A 16,479-nucleotide genomic window follows, 5' to 3' on the forward strand; every position below is an offset into this window, starting at 1 on the left:
GGCAACTGAAGTTGTCCAGTCATGCCAGCTACAGTCCAACAAACATGGCAACTATTGTTTGCCAATGCACGACAGCCAGCTCCTTTTTAGTACAAAAACTTGGATTCTATATGCATGGCAGCTGCATTCCTCCATACATGGCAAATACTACTACTAATACATGGCAACCACTGTGTTCTATCATCAAAACTTTTGCATTCTAGGCTTGATCTCACTAGGCAAATGCGATCAACCATTAGTGCTGCACACATGCTTTTAGCAGTTGGCAAATTTCCGAAGACAATATATGACTCATTGCGCACAACCGCTTTGTTAGTGTTTTATGCTTGATTTTGTCCACCATCACTGCTACAAACCTTCTCTTTCTTCATGTGCTATTTTTTGCCAGAAAAACAAATGTAGTGCTTTTTTTGTGGTTCAATTTTTTCCTTACCTTGTTGTGCTGCATGTGCCCATCTTGTGTGGTCTGTCACACCAAATTGACGTGCTCTATCTGCAATCTGTGAAGCTTGCCACGAGACGTTTGCCGGGGTACCACCACCGTAATAACCTGCAAGCATCGTAGTAGTTGGTCAATACATGGCAACTGCAGTTTGTGCTGGCATGGCAACTGCAGTTGTCCTGGCATGGCAATTGCAGTTGTCCTTCCATGGCAACTACAGTTGTCCAGGGATGACAACTGCAGTTATTTATCCACGGCAATTGCAGTTGTCCAGTCATGGCAACTACAGTTGTTAACTATGCTCCTTCTGCTGATTCACCGTCCGTAACTTCACTTTTTTATGGACTCACCTGTGTATGACGTCGATGGCAGGTACATGGGTGCTGCCTGACGCCACGTGCTGCATGAAGGCTCTGCATTTTCACCCGTCATAACTCGTGAGTCTTTTTGCCAACTTTTGCAAGTTTATTTTTCATGTCCAGACCAGTATGTGTTCTTTTTCGTATGCGTTACCTTGATTAGCCATATTAGCTAGTTGAAGTTGGTTGTCCGTATATTTCTTAGTGTTAGCGCCCTGTGACTGAACTTGCCACGGAGGCCCCCTGAGTGTGTTTTGGTCATAAGAACCTGCGAAAAAATGACAGTGTACGACATATGTAGACTGTCATCTTCATCGTTGCGAACATGGCAACTGTTCTTTTCTGTTGTTATCACGCATCATACCAATTCCTGCATACTGTTCTAGTAGTGGCAGCAATGGCCCTGCAGAAATGAGCTGACTGTACTCTGATGCATCCCAAGGGGGCGTTTCTGGCCTTTGAGAACCCCAAGTATCAGCGCCATCTTCGTGATTCATTCTTTCCGCGTCTCGCTTCTTCCAATGTGTTCTCAATCACCGCATAAACAAGAATGCGTCAACAATCCACAAGAATTGTATTCTTCTGCTACTTGCACATAGAAGATAACACGTCAGTGTTATCACATTTTGATGCGTAGGCAACCAACACATCGCGGCAAGTAGGACATGCACATGGACACTCTTTTTTCTATAAAAAATGGGTGCTAGCTATCCGTTCGATTAGATGGCAACAGGCACTACAATAAGATGGCAAGCAATAAGTTGACATGGTGGCAGTTGACGACGATGATAGGTGGCAACTGACGTTAGACACCAGTTGCAATTAATTTTCACACACCCCCCCCATTATTCCAAATTTCTCAATTTTCTCTACCTTTTTATGGATTCCTACACATCCATTCATCTACCAACTATGTGCATCAATCTAGTGAGAACTTACGGTTATCTCTAACGTAGTACATGGCAGATCTAGTGTATTCTGCTTGGCAACTGCGAAGACACACAACCCATGTAGTGTATTACCCCTGTAGGATTGATCTAGTTGCCAACCTCGTCGGTAATTTTGCAATTTTATGTGCCACGTAGAAGGATCAGAAGCAGTAGGGAGATCGGGAGATTCACCTTCTTTTAGCAGGTCGTCTTTGGAGGGCGTTGTTGGATTTGGGGTGGGGGGACGGGATGGGGGTGGGGGTGGGGGTGTGGTTTGCGGTGGGAAGGGCCTACGGATCTGCTCTGGTTGCCATGGCAATCAGAGAAGGCCGGCGATGGAGGTAGGGGTTCGGGAGGTGGGAGAAGAGGCCGGGCGGCAGTCGGGATTCGGGAGGTGGGAGAAGAGGCCGGGACGGCTGGATCGTGCGGGCTGCTGGGTCCTCTAGCCCGCACGTCCAGACGGTGTTGCCACACACCGGACGTGCGGGCCGTGCCATTGCGCGCGCGGACGCGGTCGTGCGGGTTGGTTGCTGTCCATGCCACACGAGGCGTGCGGGCGGATTCCTGCCCACCCTACACGTGTGGCAGTTATCGGGACCCTAGATTTTTAGGCTACCCCTACGAATTGCGAAACTGTTGTACCTTGGTTGATTGAGAATTGGTTATTTCTATGCAAGACGAAGACCATCTAAAAGACCAACCAATATGAACTTGCGTTCATGATTTTATCAAAAACCCAACTCAAGAGTTGTGGGCCGAGGCATTCTTGTCGGCGAAATGGGGATTAACATTGTTGTGTCAAATTGCCGGCAAAATGCATATCACATGCGCAAACGGTTCTATTTGGGATTTCAATATAAATATGATGTCATATTTTTAGGGCTAAAAATATGACGCCTCAGATATGTCGGATCCCGATCGCATCCATAGCAATCAATAGTTGCAGCTTGGCAATTTTTCTGTTGATTCTTTACGCTACATGACAACACAGAACATGACAAAATCCTTACACACAAGCATGGTAATTTTATCTGTTTTCGCATGGCAAATCTGATTATCAGCTTTTGTAAACATTCTCATTTATTTATGGTTTTGTTTGATTTCTTAAACTTGTTTTAACAAAAACAAAAACAAAAACACTTTTAAAATACAATTTATGAAATAAAGAAAAAAACTAAGGTTATTGGGCTGTGGGCGCCCGGTAGGCGTGGACCTTTTACTATTTGACGCTCGGGGGTGATCAGCATTAACCGCCTGAGACCGTGTGCGCGTAAATCTTAAGCAGCGCTCCGCTTACATGCCAAGCTAAAAAAACACCTCACGCAACACAATATAATCCCCTCCCAAATAGGGAGCAACCCGGAAAAACGCGAACCGACTCTAGCTGAAGCAGCTCTCCTCGCCATCGATCCTTCTCGATCTGCTCCGATGGCCGACGCCGGCGCCGCCAAGCCCGAGCCGGAGAAGAAGTCCTGGGCCGACGTCGAGGAGGAGGAGGAGGCCAAGGCCAAGGCGGAGGCGGAGGCCGAGCTCGCCGCCGCCGCCTCATCCTCCTCCTCCGCCGCCCCCATCGAGCCGGTGGTTGAGGCTCAGGCGAAGCAGATCGAGGCGCTCTCGCTCTCCGTGCCGGACGACGACGGCGGCGCCGAGGGCCCGCCCCTGCTCGACGACTCCGACGACTCCCAAATCCAAGCCGTACGCGCTCCGCTCTGCTCCCCGCCGCCGCCCCTGTCCAGTGGCCTCGATGTCGGCCGGCTGATTCGGTGCTTTGCTTCTCCAGGTGACCTCGGGCGGCACGGTGTACGAGTCGGCGACGACCTTCGAGGACGTGAAGCTCACCCCCGAGCTGCTCAAGGGGCTGCACGACGAGATGGGGTTCAGCCGCCCCAGCAAGATCCAGGCCATCACACTCCCCATGATCCTCACGCCGCCCTACAAGGACCTCGTCGCGCAGGCGCACAACGGCTCCGGCAAGACCACCTGCTTCGTCCTCGGCATGCTCAGCCGCGTCGACCCCAACCGCAAGGTCCCCCAGGCCATCTGCATCTGCCCCACCAGGGAGCTCGCGCAGCAGGTAGGTCTCTTGACTTGATCCTCCATACACTCCCACGCTCTGATATGTGCTCTCATCTGGTTATTGGATACAACAAACTGCAGTGGGGAGCTTGATTCTGCTAGTTTTATACCCTGTAATGTAATGTACTGATTTTGATTGGTTGGTCTGTGCAGAATAAATCTGTGCTCATGAGGATGGGCAAGTTTACCGGCATTACCTGTGCCTGTGCAATCCCGTCGTCTCAGAAAGAATATATGCCCATCAGCAAAATGGCTCCGGTGACCGATCAGGTGGTGATTGGCACTTCTGGGACGCTCACCAAGTGGATTACCCATAAGAAGCTTGCGACTAGGGAGATCAAGATTCTTGTGTTCGACGAGGCAGATCATATGCTTGCCGAGGTACAGTTTAGTTCTCTTGTCTTACTGTTAGTTTAGTGTTATATTAAGACACATGCTAACAGTGAAGCGAGAAGGATAATAAGGTCCATACTCATTACCAAGTGTTTTCCGGGCAACTTACTGTTAGTTTAGTGTTAAGACACACGCTAATAGGGAAGGGAGAAGGATAATAAGGTCCATACTCATTACAGGAGTTATTTCTCAGCTGCAAACAATAATGGCATTGACAGCAATATTCATTCGAGTCTTCATGTCCTTGTAAGAAATACAGTAGAACAGATGTTTCTTAGCAGCAAACAATGAGAGTGTTTTGAGGTTAAGTCCCTTAGACCTTCCCCTTCATAGCCATCAGATGTACGTCGATAACTATCCGCAAGAAGCAAATCAGTGGCACTTACTTGCTAGGCTTGCCACTAACTTGCTTCCTCTGGGTAGGTAACTTTCTTGTGGCTTAATTGAAATTGAAATTGAAATAACCTTAGTCAAGTATGAGTCAGTGGATCAGAGTATGAAAGAATGCGGCCTGTATAGTTTGTACTCCTGATATCCTAGTGGGCATTAAGGGGTGTCATCATGGTGCAGTCGTGTTATGTTAGGTGTGATGACCGAAAACTCTTGGCATCTGTTTGGTCTGAGTGGATAAAAGTAACAGAAAAAGCATCTGTTTTCCAAGGACATAAATTATTATGGAGTTCCCAACAGTAGAAATATTCATCTAACTGGAACCAAAATTTGAGGCGCTCAAAATTCCGACGTAGCGGGCTCATGTAAACTAGTTGCTTTTATGATTGAATGAGTCCAGTTTCTTATCCTGTTGAATGCTTCTTGCAGGAGGGCTTTAAAACTGATTCTTTAAGGATCATGAAGGATATACAAAATAGTGCTGGTGGCTGTCAGGTAACCGTTTTTTTAGTGAACTGACTACTTTTGACTGTGGCAGTAGAATCACACACAACAGCTTGCACCTTGGTTACATTTCAAAATCAGATGTGAGTATTTTGAATGTTGGGACTTGGTAGGCTATTAAGGGAGACAACCTGTTCCTATGCTTTGTATGTGCTCATGTCCTGCTTGTTGAACTTATTATCAATTGCTAATGATAGGTAGAGGCTTTGGAAAAGGGTCATTTTCTTTATGCAGTGGGTTGTATTCAATTTGGAAGTTTTTTCGATTGTGATATTCATTTTCTTTATTTTGGAAGGCTGCATGTTCATGCATGGGGCATCTGAAGTTGATAATTTTAGGAATAGAAAGAAACATATACTATTGTATGTTCTATGTAATTGGTTAATTGCACATTTGGGCACTCCTATTATCATAATCTTATACCCAATCCGCTGATGTTATTGCCCTAGTTTTTTCAAGTTCATCCATTGATGGTGTTGATATACTTTCAGTCCTCAACTAGCCTTGTCCATGTGGTGCATAATCTTTTGTGATGCTTGTAACTGTCAGTGTAATTCCATGGCTGTGCCATTCAACTAGCCTTGGCTATATCATTCCTAAATTCTTGGTTAGATGTGATTGTTTCTGTTTTCATATGGTGCCTCTTTTACTTATTTTAATTCTATTTATAACAGGTGCTTCTCTTCTCTGCGACCTTCAACGAGAAAGTGAAGGAATTTGTTACAAGGGTCATTAAGGACGGAAACCAAATATTTGTGAAGAAGGAAGATCTTACTTTGGAAAAAGTAAAGCAATATAAAGTCCGAGTCCCTGATGAGGCGGCCAAAATAGAGGTTATAAGGGACAAGATCTTTGAGTTTGGGCAAAAGGTTGGACAGGTTATCATCTTTGTGAGAACAAGAAATAGTACTAAGAATGTACATAATGCTTTGACAAAAGAGGACTATGTGTGCTCCTCAATTCAAGGATCCCTTGACCAAGCAGAGAGGGAAAAAGTAATTCAGGAATTCAAAGATGGGTACACCAAGGTTCTTATATCAACTGATGTTCTTGCTCGTGGGTTTGACCAAGCACAGGTACTATGCCCGCTGTGCTATTTTGACACACCAGTATAAATTTTCCTCCTAACATTCTTCCTTTGAAAGGTTAACCTGGTCATCAACTACGACATGCCAATCAAGTATAATACGAGAGATGAACCTGATTATGAGGTGTACCTGCACAGAATTGGCAGAGCTGGGCGCTTTGGCCGAAAAGGTAAATTTGTGTCTTATCAGTCTATGTACATACACCACTGTAAAGCATATTTTGTCAACGCCGGGACAAACATTAATGCTGTTATCATTGATAAGCAAGCACGCTACATTTAGTTAGTCCTGATGCCTGTTTGTCCTAGCCTAAGATTGAACTTGTCGGCAGAACTAGTCTTCTGCAAGTAGGATTTTGCAATAGGATTTTTAGCTTCCTTTATTAGGATAAGATAGAACTGATGTGACCATTGTTTGTTGTTTATTGGCGTCATGTTTGTTCGTTTTCGTTTTTTCTTGAGAAGTTGTGATCTCCTATTTCTGTAGACTGTCAATTGATTTGCTTTGATTGTTTTCATGATTTATCAGTTTGAAACATAAGTTTTGTTATGCCAGTTTATCAGCTAATCGCTGTTGAGTAGAGTGCTTATCTTGTGGCCTAACTGAATTTTCGCTGGTGACAGGAGCTGTGTTCAACCTGCTATGTGGTCAAACTGATGAAGCTGTGATGACAAAGATCGAGGACTACTTCCAGCACAAAGTGCCTGAGGTCCCCAACTGGAAAAGCGAGGACAATTTTGAGACTGCTCTTAAGGATGCGGGTTTACTCGAGTAAACGTTTCCTGGCAGAAATAGGTGGCGGCAAATGCGCGCTTATTTGATTATCTTGTCACCAGCACTTGGGTTCTTTCCTTTGCACCAGATGCTTGTGTCTGGAGTGGATTATGCTGAGCTGATGCGATGAATTCTATGAGAGAGTGTGTCCATTTTTATGCTCGTTCGTTTGAGGTTTTCAAGTCTTCTTCACACACGCCCATGTAATTTCCTTTGAAAATTCATTTGTATGTTACTTGTGCTACGAGATGCGTACCGCATGTGTACAGATTGATCGCAATTGGCAGTTACAAGATTCACTCCCATGTGTGAGAATGTACATGATTTCCTCCTTGTGTAACTCAAAACAGTTACAAGTTGTCGTGCTCGATGACCTGCGCCCCCCTCCACTCCTCGCCGGGGCCAACGACGACGGGCACGAGGATGGACGCCGGCCCGGTGCAGAGGAAGTAGTCGTTGCCGAACTTCTCGTACAATCCTCCCGGGCTGCTCAGGTACAGGTCCTCGAACCCCATCCTCACAAGCCTGAACCCGAGCCCGCTAGACTGTCCAAGCAAATCACAAAGCATATCATCACTGAGCAATGCGGCTGACGAATGATGATCATTCATGCACGATGGATGCATCCCAAGGAGACGAACGAACCTGGTCGATGGTGGTGAACTTGGAGGGCGCGGTGCTGTAGATGCGCTTCTTCCTCTCCTCCGGCGGCGCCGCGTACACCCTGCTCACCTTCTTCTTGAGGATGGTGTAGAGGTTCTCCTCCACGGTCCAGGCGCCCTGCCTCGGCTCCTCCCCGCCGCCGCCGCCAAACCACCCGGACTCCTCCCGCTTCATGGCCTCGGCGGGGGTGAGCAGCGCGAACCCGGACGCCGGCGGCGGGTGGGAGCAGTAGGGGCAGCCGCGGAGCCCCTCCACGGCCGTGCCCCGCCGCTTGTCGAACTTGATGTGGCTCAGCACGGCGCCCGTCAGCTCCACCGGCTTGGCCCCGTTGTTCTTGACGATCACCGCCGTCGCCATGCTCAGCGGGTACAGCGTCACCACGTACGACACCTCCAGCTTGGCCCCCTTGGCGCCGCCCACGCCGCACCCGAGCTCCACCTGCACCGCGTCGTACGAGTCCGAGTCCACGTCCGTCACGGACCACTCCGACGCGCCGAGCAGCGACGACGAGGAGGAGGCCTCGTTGAGCACCAGCCCCACGCCGCCCTTGACCGCGCCGGCGCCGGCCACGGTGTGCAGCAGCTCCCGGCAGCCGTCCCCGCCCTCCCAGGACACCTTGGGCCGGTACGACGTGACCAGCCCGTCGTTGAGCCGGAGCTGCAGCGAGCTGCCGTTGCGCACGCTCAGCTCCGCCGTGGGCGCGCCCGTGGCGTCCGTCCCGAACCTCAGGCCCTTCCGGCCGAAGGTCTCCTCCAGCTGCGACGTCTGCGTAGTAGCGGCGGGCACCGTCGACGCGACGCCCGAGGCTGCCCTCGCGGCCACGGTGGCTGGCCTGGGGGAGGCCGGGAGGTGGAGCGGGAGGAAGGAGGAGGCGGCCATCGGAGCTAGCGCTGGAGCGAGTGATAGCTAGCAAAGAAGGGGAAGGTGCTTCCCTTCCCCTTGAGGCTGGAGGCCGATTGGGTGTCACTGCAGCCTCATATCAGCCGGCTTGAGGATAGGTGGCTCTCTCGCTCCTTGTCCGTGTCCTCTCCTTGCTCTGCTGCGACCGGGAGCCTGCCTGCCTGTCTACGGTAGCAACAGCTTGGTACCGGAGGAATGAGCATGCAGAAAAGAACATGATCTTTGTTTTCGCAATTCAGAAACATGTACTCCCTCTCTTCCTAAATATAAGTCTTTTTAGGGATTTTACTATGGACTACATAGGATATACTCCCTCCGTAAACTAATATAAGAGCGTTTAGATCACTACTTTAGTGATCTAAACACTCTTATATTAGTTTACAGAGGGAGTAGTTCAGAGTGCTGATTCACCCACTTTGCTCTGTATGTTGTTTTTTATTGGAATCTCTAGAAAAAATTATATTTAGAAACAGAGGGAGTATGTTTCAGCTTTTATTCAGAGGGACTCTGAGGCCGATGCTAATTCATGAATGTTCGCGTTGATAGGAGTTTACCTATAGGAACGGATCTCAAGTGAGAGTTCGACAAGTATATGTACACGTTCGCAACAACAACAACAAAAAGACAAGTATATGTACAGTGATAGACTGTATACAATATCATGATGTTGTAGATACTACTACATTAAGGCGTTAAAACAGAACTGTACGTACAAGTCAGGATGGCCGAGTGGTCTAAGGCGCCAGACATAAACCAGGACTAAAGGGTCAATATATAGTTCCGGTTTGTATCACAAACGGGACTAAAGGGCAATTTTCAAACTCTACCTCCCCTCCTCATTGTCTTTTCTGTTTTAAAAAAAAACAAAAGAAAAATGATAAAAATTTCAAAAATTAAAATCCTTTGAGATGTAGTTATGTTTCTACATCTAGTAGTTAGGGAAATTTTAAAACATAAATTTTGACATGGTTTGCAAAAAAGTGTTATGAAAAAGTAAAACGACCATATATTTTGCATACGATGTCAAAAAAACGCATAATATATAAAAAAAATCAGCACGAAAATCCGCATCCGATTTCGACGGCCATAGGTCGTTTTGCACATTTTTAGAATCCTCAAATTCTTAAAGGAAAAAAAGTTATGCTCAAATTTCAGTTTTCTGAATTTTGTTAAATCTGGTCAAACTGTGGTCAAGCTACTTATTCAAGAAATATTAGTGTTACTAAATAATTATTACAGTTTTTTTTGAATTTTGGTCAAACTATGGTCAAATTTGGTCAAACTATGCTCAAACTACTTATTCAAGAAATATTAGTGTTACTAAATAATTAATGTTTTTAGAATAATACTCTCAAACTCAAATGGTGAAACGTGTGACTTCATGCTCAAACTAAACTCCTGAGGGTTAATAGGATTGACAGCTTACTATTGTCAGGTAAATAACAAGTGCAGACTTGGAAATTAGGGAGAATAGAACTGGGAAGTTAAGCATGGTCGGACTGGAGTAGTGAGAGGATGGGTGACCGGTCGGGAAGTTAGACGATTTGAAATGATGAGAGATGATTAGAGATTAAATCATCAAATAATTCAGAAATTAGAAAATTAGAAAAAAAAAGTCATTTTTTTCAAAAATAAATAAAAAAACTTTTAGTCACGGTTGGTGTTACCAACCGAGACTAAAGGTCCCCCAGCCCCCCGGCGCGGGCTCAGGCCATGTGGTGGGCCATTAGTGCCGGTTCGTGCTGAACCGGGACTAAAGGGGGGCTTTAGTCCCCACCCTTTAGTGCCGGTTTCAGAACCGGCACTAAAAGGGTCTTACGAGACGGGCTACAAAAATGAAAGACAAGTACGGAAATTCACTGGCGTGGACGAGCTCGCCTGCTCACTTTATCGCCAAGCGTCGATCGCTCTGGGAGGTGGGATCGGTGCGGTATTCACGCGGCTTATTTAATGTGTGGGTTGGACGGGAGACTTGACAGATGTACGGTGTGTACAGTCGAACTTCCAGGAACTAGCGACGGCGGCAAACAGCATCGCAACGGTGGGAGCCAGGGAAAGACGGCATGTGGGTCGGCCCACCAACTGCATTTATTCCGCCAGAGGCAGGCGCGGGATGTTTCAATCGATCCCCAAGTCGAAATCAAGATAGCTCGGCAGGGGCAGAACGCCGGCGAGCGTTTCTGCAAGTACCGGAATCACAATGTAAAGCGGTTTTGTTTGGAGAATTTTTGTTGCATTATTCTTCTGATCTGCTCAAGACCTCACTTTTCTTCGTCTCTTTTCTTTGAATCAACGATAGCCATCAGCTGGTGGATGCGACTTCTATGTGGCAGCAAGCCTACGCCGACTACCTCGCCTCTCTTGGCCCAGCTACGTCCAGGAGCAAGTCGGCCAAGCGGTGGGAGCTCAAGGTCTGCAGCCGCCGCACGCATCGGATGGGCAGCAGAACGTCGTGCCCGAGGGTTCCCAGGTCGCATCTTCCGTCAGCGCCGCCGCAGGGGACATGGTCGCTGCGCCCCCAATTACAGGGCGCCAGGGAACCATTGCTGTCGACGCTTCGTCCATAAATCTGGTGGCATCCGTCGCTAATCTCGTGATTGGCGTGGCCAATCTTATACTGCTTGTGGCCGCGATTATGATGCGCGTGCTGAATTAGGTGTGAGGATTTAACTGGAGTATCATGTAGTAGCTCGTAGTAAATGGCGTATGTACTGTCCCTCTAAATTGAGTTTTATGGTGTGTGTGTGTGTGTGTGTGTGTTTAGCGGTCAAAGTAGCAAAGTGCGTGGAAGCAGTCATCTACTCCAGGATGTACATACAGTAGGCCTTCTGAATCTTTTGGATGGGCAGACCGGTGACATAATTTTTTGTTACAATTACACACAAACAATGTTGTTTTTTCACTGTGGTTTTGTGGTTTCAAGGATAAATATGGATATCTGACAAATCTAGATTAAATGTATTTTTAGTCAATATTGTTTTCCAAAATAGAAATGAAAAACATTTTTTTTGGATTTTGTCATTTTGCCTATCTTTTCCAGGTGCATATCAATGAGCCCAAGCTTAGAATTGGCCGGTCATTTTAATTTTTCGGACGGTAGTCTGGCGTGATTTTTTCTAGTCGAATTTGAAGAATGTCGACTTTTACTGTGTTTTTGTGTTGTACAGTCACAGACGCCCTGATAAATGTCAGAAGTAGACGGCTGATCTATTATTAGTCTTGCAAATCTTGCGACCTCTTTTCAGATGGAGCGTCAGACACTACTCTCATGGGTTGCCAGTTGCTAGGCCCAGCTGAAATACAAGAGAAAGTTTGCCACTGATCACGACATTGGTTATAGAGATGCAGATAGACGGCAATGGTGCTAGTGAGTGTGTAAATGCTAAATGACAACCTCCCAGCTCGTGACTGTAATGTAGCATACAAACTATAAAGACAGTTTTGCTAATTGTACCTTCGGATGGAGGAGGCGCATCAGCAAGAGCAGTTGCAAGTATGTTTGGGATTTCCATTTGCTGCTGGAGATGTGATCTGGGCAGGGCAGGTGCCTGTGGCAACTGCATGTTTATTCAGAAGTTTCAGCTATATGCAAGGCTAGATTCATCATCAGATTATACTATTTGCAGACATTTTTAGTACTTTCACACAGGTGCGAGACATTTGTCCATGTAAATTTTCAGGCGTACTGAATTTAGGTGTTGAGTACATATTGCCATGTTTTTAAAAAGTTTTTTTGTTTGTTTCAGGGGTGTTCAAAGCTAAAGATAAGGCAATACAAGGTTTACCCGCTGCCAACAAGTCGATGCCATGTGTTGTTTTGCATTCAGCTGCTCTTGGACTTGCATCCCGGAGTGGTCCATTATTGCCCGTGTCAGGAACAAGATTGTCTGCCAAGATAGGAATACAAGTTTGGGCTTTTGCAAGTCAATTGGTTGATTCATTTTTGCAGTGTGATTCCCATCGACAGCATGCTCATCGAGTGTGTTACGATGACTGGTATTCTCACGGAAGGAGAAGTAGTGGTTCCAGCTGATGTTTCCATCGTTGCTGCATGCACAGCACCACCATCATCATTGTTTACTGCGGGGCCATCTAAGCAAAAGCCAGGCCAGCAAGTTAGCAAAAAACAGTTGAAATGGTATAATCACTATATTTTTGAGTGTTGATAATCTAAGGTACCTGCACACTGACGATCAAGACGAGCACAAATGGCACGTTGAGAGCGACTAATAGTACTGTGCTCTGCTTGCTCCTGTTGACCATAACAGATTCCGTATGCGGTTGTCTTCATCTGGCTGCACTCTGTAGTACAAACCCAGAATCTTTGGATCCCAGCTCAGCAAAAACTTCCATTGTCTTCCTGACATCATCATCCGCCTGACCTCGGCTGATTTCTCAACAAAGCCCCCTTAACGCTCTTTTGCTGAAAGGCACATTGCTCATTGAACCAAAGAAACTATCAATAATGTTGTACACTTTGCTGATGCTGATATTATTTTCACGGAGCTGCTTGCCAAGGTCACGTGTATATATGTCGATATGTTTGTGCGAGGGCCAGTATAGTTTCTCACCACACTTATCTGTAAGAGAGTGATTGTGGAATGTCATGTGCTCACTTATGTACCATCCAATGTCCTTTGAACGGAGTAACCGTATCATTGTTGGGCACCTACATCGGTAAGACCGGGTGTTATTTCTTTCCGGGACCCCCTGCAAAATATTTTGTGAGAAATAACAATATGTGAGTTTCGTTTTTATGGTCACAAGCATCACTCTCATACATATGATGGTGAATAAAAAAATGATACTAACCGAGCAGCTGCAAACTATATCCTGCATACATTTTATTCTCTCGACGTTCAGTCGCAAACTATCTCCGGAGTAGATACTTGAGATCAATCTTTTTTCAAAATAAAAATATGAACCATGTGCATTTTTTTGTTAATATTATTCCCGGCTAACTAAATAGATATTTTTAGATGCTAGTACATGTCACCCATCACTCCTATGGTAATAGTGTCATATACCAATTGTAGAAAGTTGGCAGCATAAATGGTCAAAAAAATATGTATTTTCCTATGTATGTAATTTGCACATTTACTTTTTTTTTCCTTTTGTCTACATGCATTATACTTGCACAGTGCTATTCTTTGTCACTTTTGTTGCTTCAGAGATGAAATTTCCAAACTATTCGAATGTGTTAGTCTGAATTCCCTAGGTTCGTACTAGCATCTCACATGAAGGAATGTTTGTTTTGTAGCCGCACCTCCATTTACGCAATCGCCACCATAATTCCATAATGAGTTAGACCAAGACACAAAGGGTGGATTCCATATTGTGTCTCCATCAGGGAAGCCATGAAAAATATCTTCACTGTGAGTGCATCGCCCATCACCAATGCTGGATTCAGCGGCCATGCATACCAGAGTTTGGTTGCCTTCGCCGTCCAGCAAGGATTCGGCGGCCGCGAGATCTGACAGCGGCCAACACCGGAAACAAAAAGCGGCGGCAGCAAAACATAAGAGTACCTGTTAACCCGATCAGATAGGAACTCGAATCCATCGCCTCCGGCCTCCGCCGTCGCCATAGCTCTGAGCTCTCACCTCCCACCTCCGCCATCGCCATAGCTCTGAGCTCCTCGCCTCGTGCGGCGCCGGAAAGGATAGATTTGTTTTTTTTCCTCCTCAGCGTCGCCTGTGGGGATTTTTGTTTTTCCTTCGTGGGCTGTTTGCGCGTCGGCCCGTAGCTGACGACAATCGTTATGTACAGCCATCCGAGACCTGTACCAACGGAACAAATGCACGATCGACCGTCCACCCAGCGTTAGGTTACACGGAGCCGTCGCCGTATGACACTGTTGGACAGGGCGTATCCGTCGTCCCTCTATACGATCGCATTCGATACAAGCTGGAACGCGTCGCTGTTCGATTGGTAGGCGCAACGGGAGCAGGCGAGCTCGTCCATACCATCGCCGCTCTCGAGACAAGTATATGTACAGTGATGCACTGTATACAATATTATGATGTTGTAGTTATGCTACATTAAGATATTACAACCGAACTGTACGTACAAGTCAGGATGGCCGAGTGGTCTAAGGCGCCAGACTCAAGTTCTGGTCCTCTAACGAGGGCGTGGGTTCAAACCCCACTTCTGACAATTGTTTTTGCTTTTTTCCTTGCTTACTTTTTTCCTTGCTTAAATTTACTTCAACAATTACATCAAACCCCACTTCCGACAATTGTTTTTGCTTTTTTCCTTGCTTAAATTTTTGCTTTTTTCCTTGCTTAAATTTACTTCAACAATTACATCAAACCCCACTTCCGACAATTATTTTTGCTTTTTTCCTTGCTTAAATTTACTTCAACAATTACATCACTTTTTCTGACAAAATTTTCTCTTTCGCGAGATTCTTCAGGCTATCCTAAGGCTGGCAGAGGAGAAGAAACCGCTGACAATAGCTACTTTGGCAACGGTGGACTGAACGTAATCGGGGCAACCACGGTGAGAAACGGCTGGAGACTGACGCATTCCAATACTGTCCGGAGCCATGTTCAGTGAATGATCTGACTGACGCCCTACATGCGGAGGCCTTGGCCCTCTCCCGTGCAATTACTTGGGCGATCAGATTGGAGTTGGCCGGGCGCTGTTCGGAACCGACAGTACCACTCTTCAAGATGCGGTGACCTCGAGCTCTTATTATGAATACGCACCGCTGGGTCATCTGTTCCGTGGCATCAAGTTTAGATCAAGTACCAAGTTCATTCGGACTGAGATTGTACATGTTGGACGTAGCTGTAATAAGCCAACGCATGTGCTGGCCGCCATGGGTGCAGGGTTAGCTGATGCTGAAGCGTGCTTGTGGCTTGATAGTTTCCTGTCGATGTAACCCGTGCTGTAACCGGCATTTTTGCCGTGCCCGAGATGGAACACAAGTGTTTCCATTTCAACAACAAAAACCGGCATTTTTGTCGTGCCCGAGATGGAATACAAGTGTTTCACATTTATCTGCACGTCGCTCTTCCCTGCACTCTACTCCCTCCGTCTCAAAATATATGTCTCAACTTTGTACTAACTTTAATACAAATATTAAATTATACTGAAGTTAAGACATAAGTATCAGATAGAATTTTACCCTTGATTGAACCACGTATCCCTCTCATCCAGGAAAAATGTGATCAGGGAGGCGACCAACTCCTCCTGCGCTTTGCCGGCAAGGCTGTGGGTTCTCTTGCCCTCCAATCACCGCTCCGATGATGGCTCTCTGCCTCTAGTGCAGGTAGGGTTAGGTTTAGTGTGTTCCACAACGGCGTTTGGATGACAGTGATGCCGGCGTTTGGAATGAAAATTTCTCGAGCTCAACCCCATCTCACGACATCTTCAGTGGTGAAATCGAGGGGTATGTGTGAACCTTATTCCATCGTTTCCTTGGTGCGATGGATCTAATGGTGTTTGTTGTGTGCATGGCGGATCTCATCTCATGTGGTGTCGTCTTTGTTTGGGGGAAGGTAAAGGTCCAAGAACAAGGTTCGAGGCTCGTGGGTGGCGGCTCTAGCATTCTACCTCGACGACATGCGGCTAACCTGGGTTTCAAGGAGCACGGAGATGATCCCCAGTCAACGAGCCACAATGACAATGGCCTTTCCTGCGGCAGTCCTCTTCTTTGGCTCACAAAGCCCTCATGGGCAGTGGTTCTTCTTCGTCTCCGAAGACGGCAAGTGGTGAGGATGGCGTTTGCAGAAATTTGCTTTAATGGAGTTCTCTACCAAATGTTCCTGGACATGCGTCCTCTCTCTCTCTCTCTCTGGGTTTTTGCGATTCCGTGTTGTAATTTGACATACGTTTAATGGTGTGCGAAATTTCAAAAAAAAAAAACACGAGACGCCACCTTAACAAATCCATTTATTTGCCTGCCAACAATCCGGCCGGCCTCCAAACGAACGGATCAGCAGAGCAGAGCAGCA

General features: G+C 46.5%; 4 protein-coding genes and 1 non-coding gene across 7 annotated transcripts in view; 3 read left to right on the forward strand and 2 right to left on the reverse strand.

Moving 5' to 3' along the window:
• Nucleotides 1-3,070: 3,070 nt before the first annotated feature.
• On the forward strand, nt 3,071-7,254 carry LOC123093207 (DEAD-box ATP-dependent RNA helicase 38). The gene is made up of 7 exons (XM_044515120.1): nt 3,071-3,425; nt 3,511-3,804; nt 3,960-4,187; nt 5,019-5,084; nt 5,768-6,169; nt 6,239-6,350; nt 6,805-7,254. Exons 1-7 carry the CDS (start codon nt 3,159-3,161, stop codon nt 6,954-6,956), a joined length of 1,521 nt encoding a protein of 506 aa, XP_044371055.1. The 5' UTR covers nt 3,071-3,158; the 3' UTR covers nt 6,957-7,254.
• Nucleotides 7,209-8,682, reverse strand: LOC123093208 (photosynthetic NDH subunit of subcomplex B 2, chloroplastic). The gene is made up of 2 exons (XM_044515121.1): nt 7,601-8,682; nt 7,209-7,500 (listed from the first exon to the last, which is right to left on the reverse strand). Exons 1-2 carry the CDS (start codon nt 8,495-8,497, stop codon nt 7,306-7,308), a joined length of 1,092 nt encoding a protein of 363 aa, XP_044371056.1. The 5' UTR covers nt 8,498-8,682; the 3' UTR covers nt 7,209-7,305.
• Nucleotides 8,683-8,911: 229 nt separating this feature from the next.
• Nucleotides 8,912-16,479, reverse strand: part of LOC123093209 (glutathione transferase GST 23) — a 9,108-nt gene continuing 1,540 nt past the window's right edge. The window contains exons 2-6 of one of the 3 annotated variants that reach the window (XM_044515123.1): nt 13,090-13,228; nt 12,698-12,941; nt 12,304-12,610; nt 11,973-12,075; nt 8,912-11,811 (exon numbers count right to left, since the gene is read on the reverse strand). In XM_044515123.1, the coding sequence (XP_044371058.1) occupies nt 13,174-13,228 (55 nt within the window). In that variant the 3' untranslated portion in view covers nt 8,912-11,811; nt 11,973-12,075; nt 12,304-12,610; nt 12,698-12,941; nt 13,090-13,173. Of the gene's footprint in view, nt 11,812-11,972; nt 12,076-12,303; nt 12,611-12,697; nt 13,229-16,367; nt 16,469-16,479 lie in introns of those variants that run through there. The other 2 variants (XM_044515122.1, XM_044515124.1) reach the window with 2 other exon arrangements.
• Nucleotides 10,232-11,174, forward strand: LOC123090206 (uncharacterized). Its single transcript, XM_044511616.1, has 3 exons — nt 10,232-10,253; nt 10,527-10,720; nt 10,818-11,174. The coding sequence occupies exons 1-3, from the start codon at nt 10,232-10,234 to the stop codon at nt 11,172-11,174; spliced, it is 573 nt and encodes a 190-aa protein (XP_044367551.1).
• Nucleotides 14,591-14,674, forward strand: TRNAL-CAA (transfer RNA leucine (anticodon CAA)). The gene has a single exon. It is a non-coding gene; the product is annotated as a tRNA-Leu (tRNA).

Source organism: Triticum aestivum, chromosome 4B, assembly GCF_018294505.1.
Source record: "Triticum aestivum cultivar Chinese Spring chromosome 4B, IWGSC CS RefSeq v2.1, whole genome shotgun sequence".
NCBI classification, from domain to species: Eukaryota; Viridiplantae; Streptophyta; class Magnoliopsida; order Poales; family Poaceae; genus Triticum; species Triticum aestivum.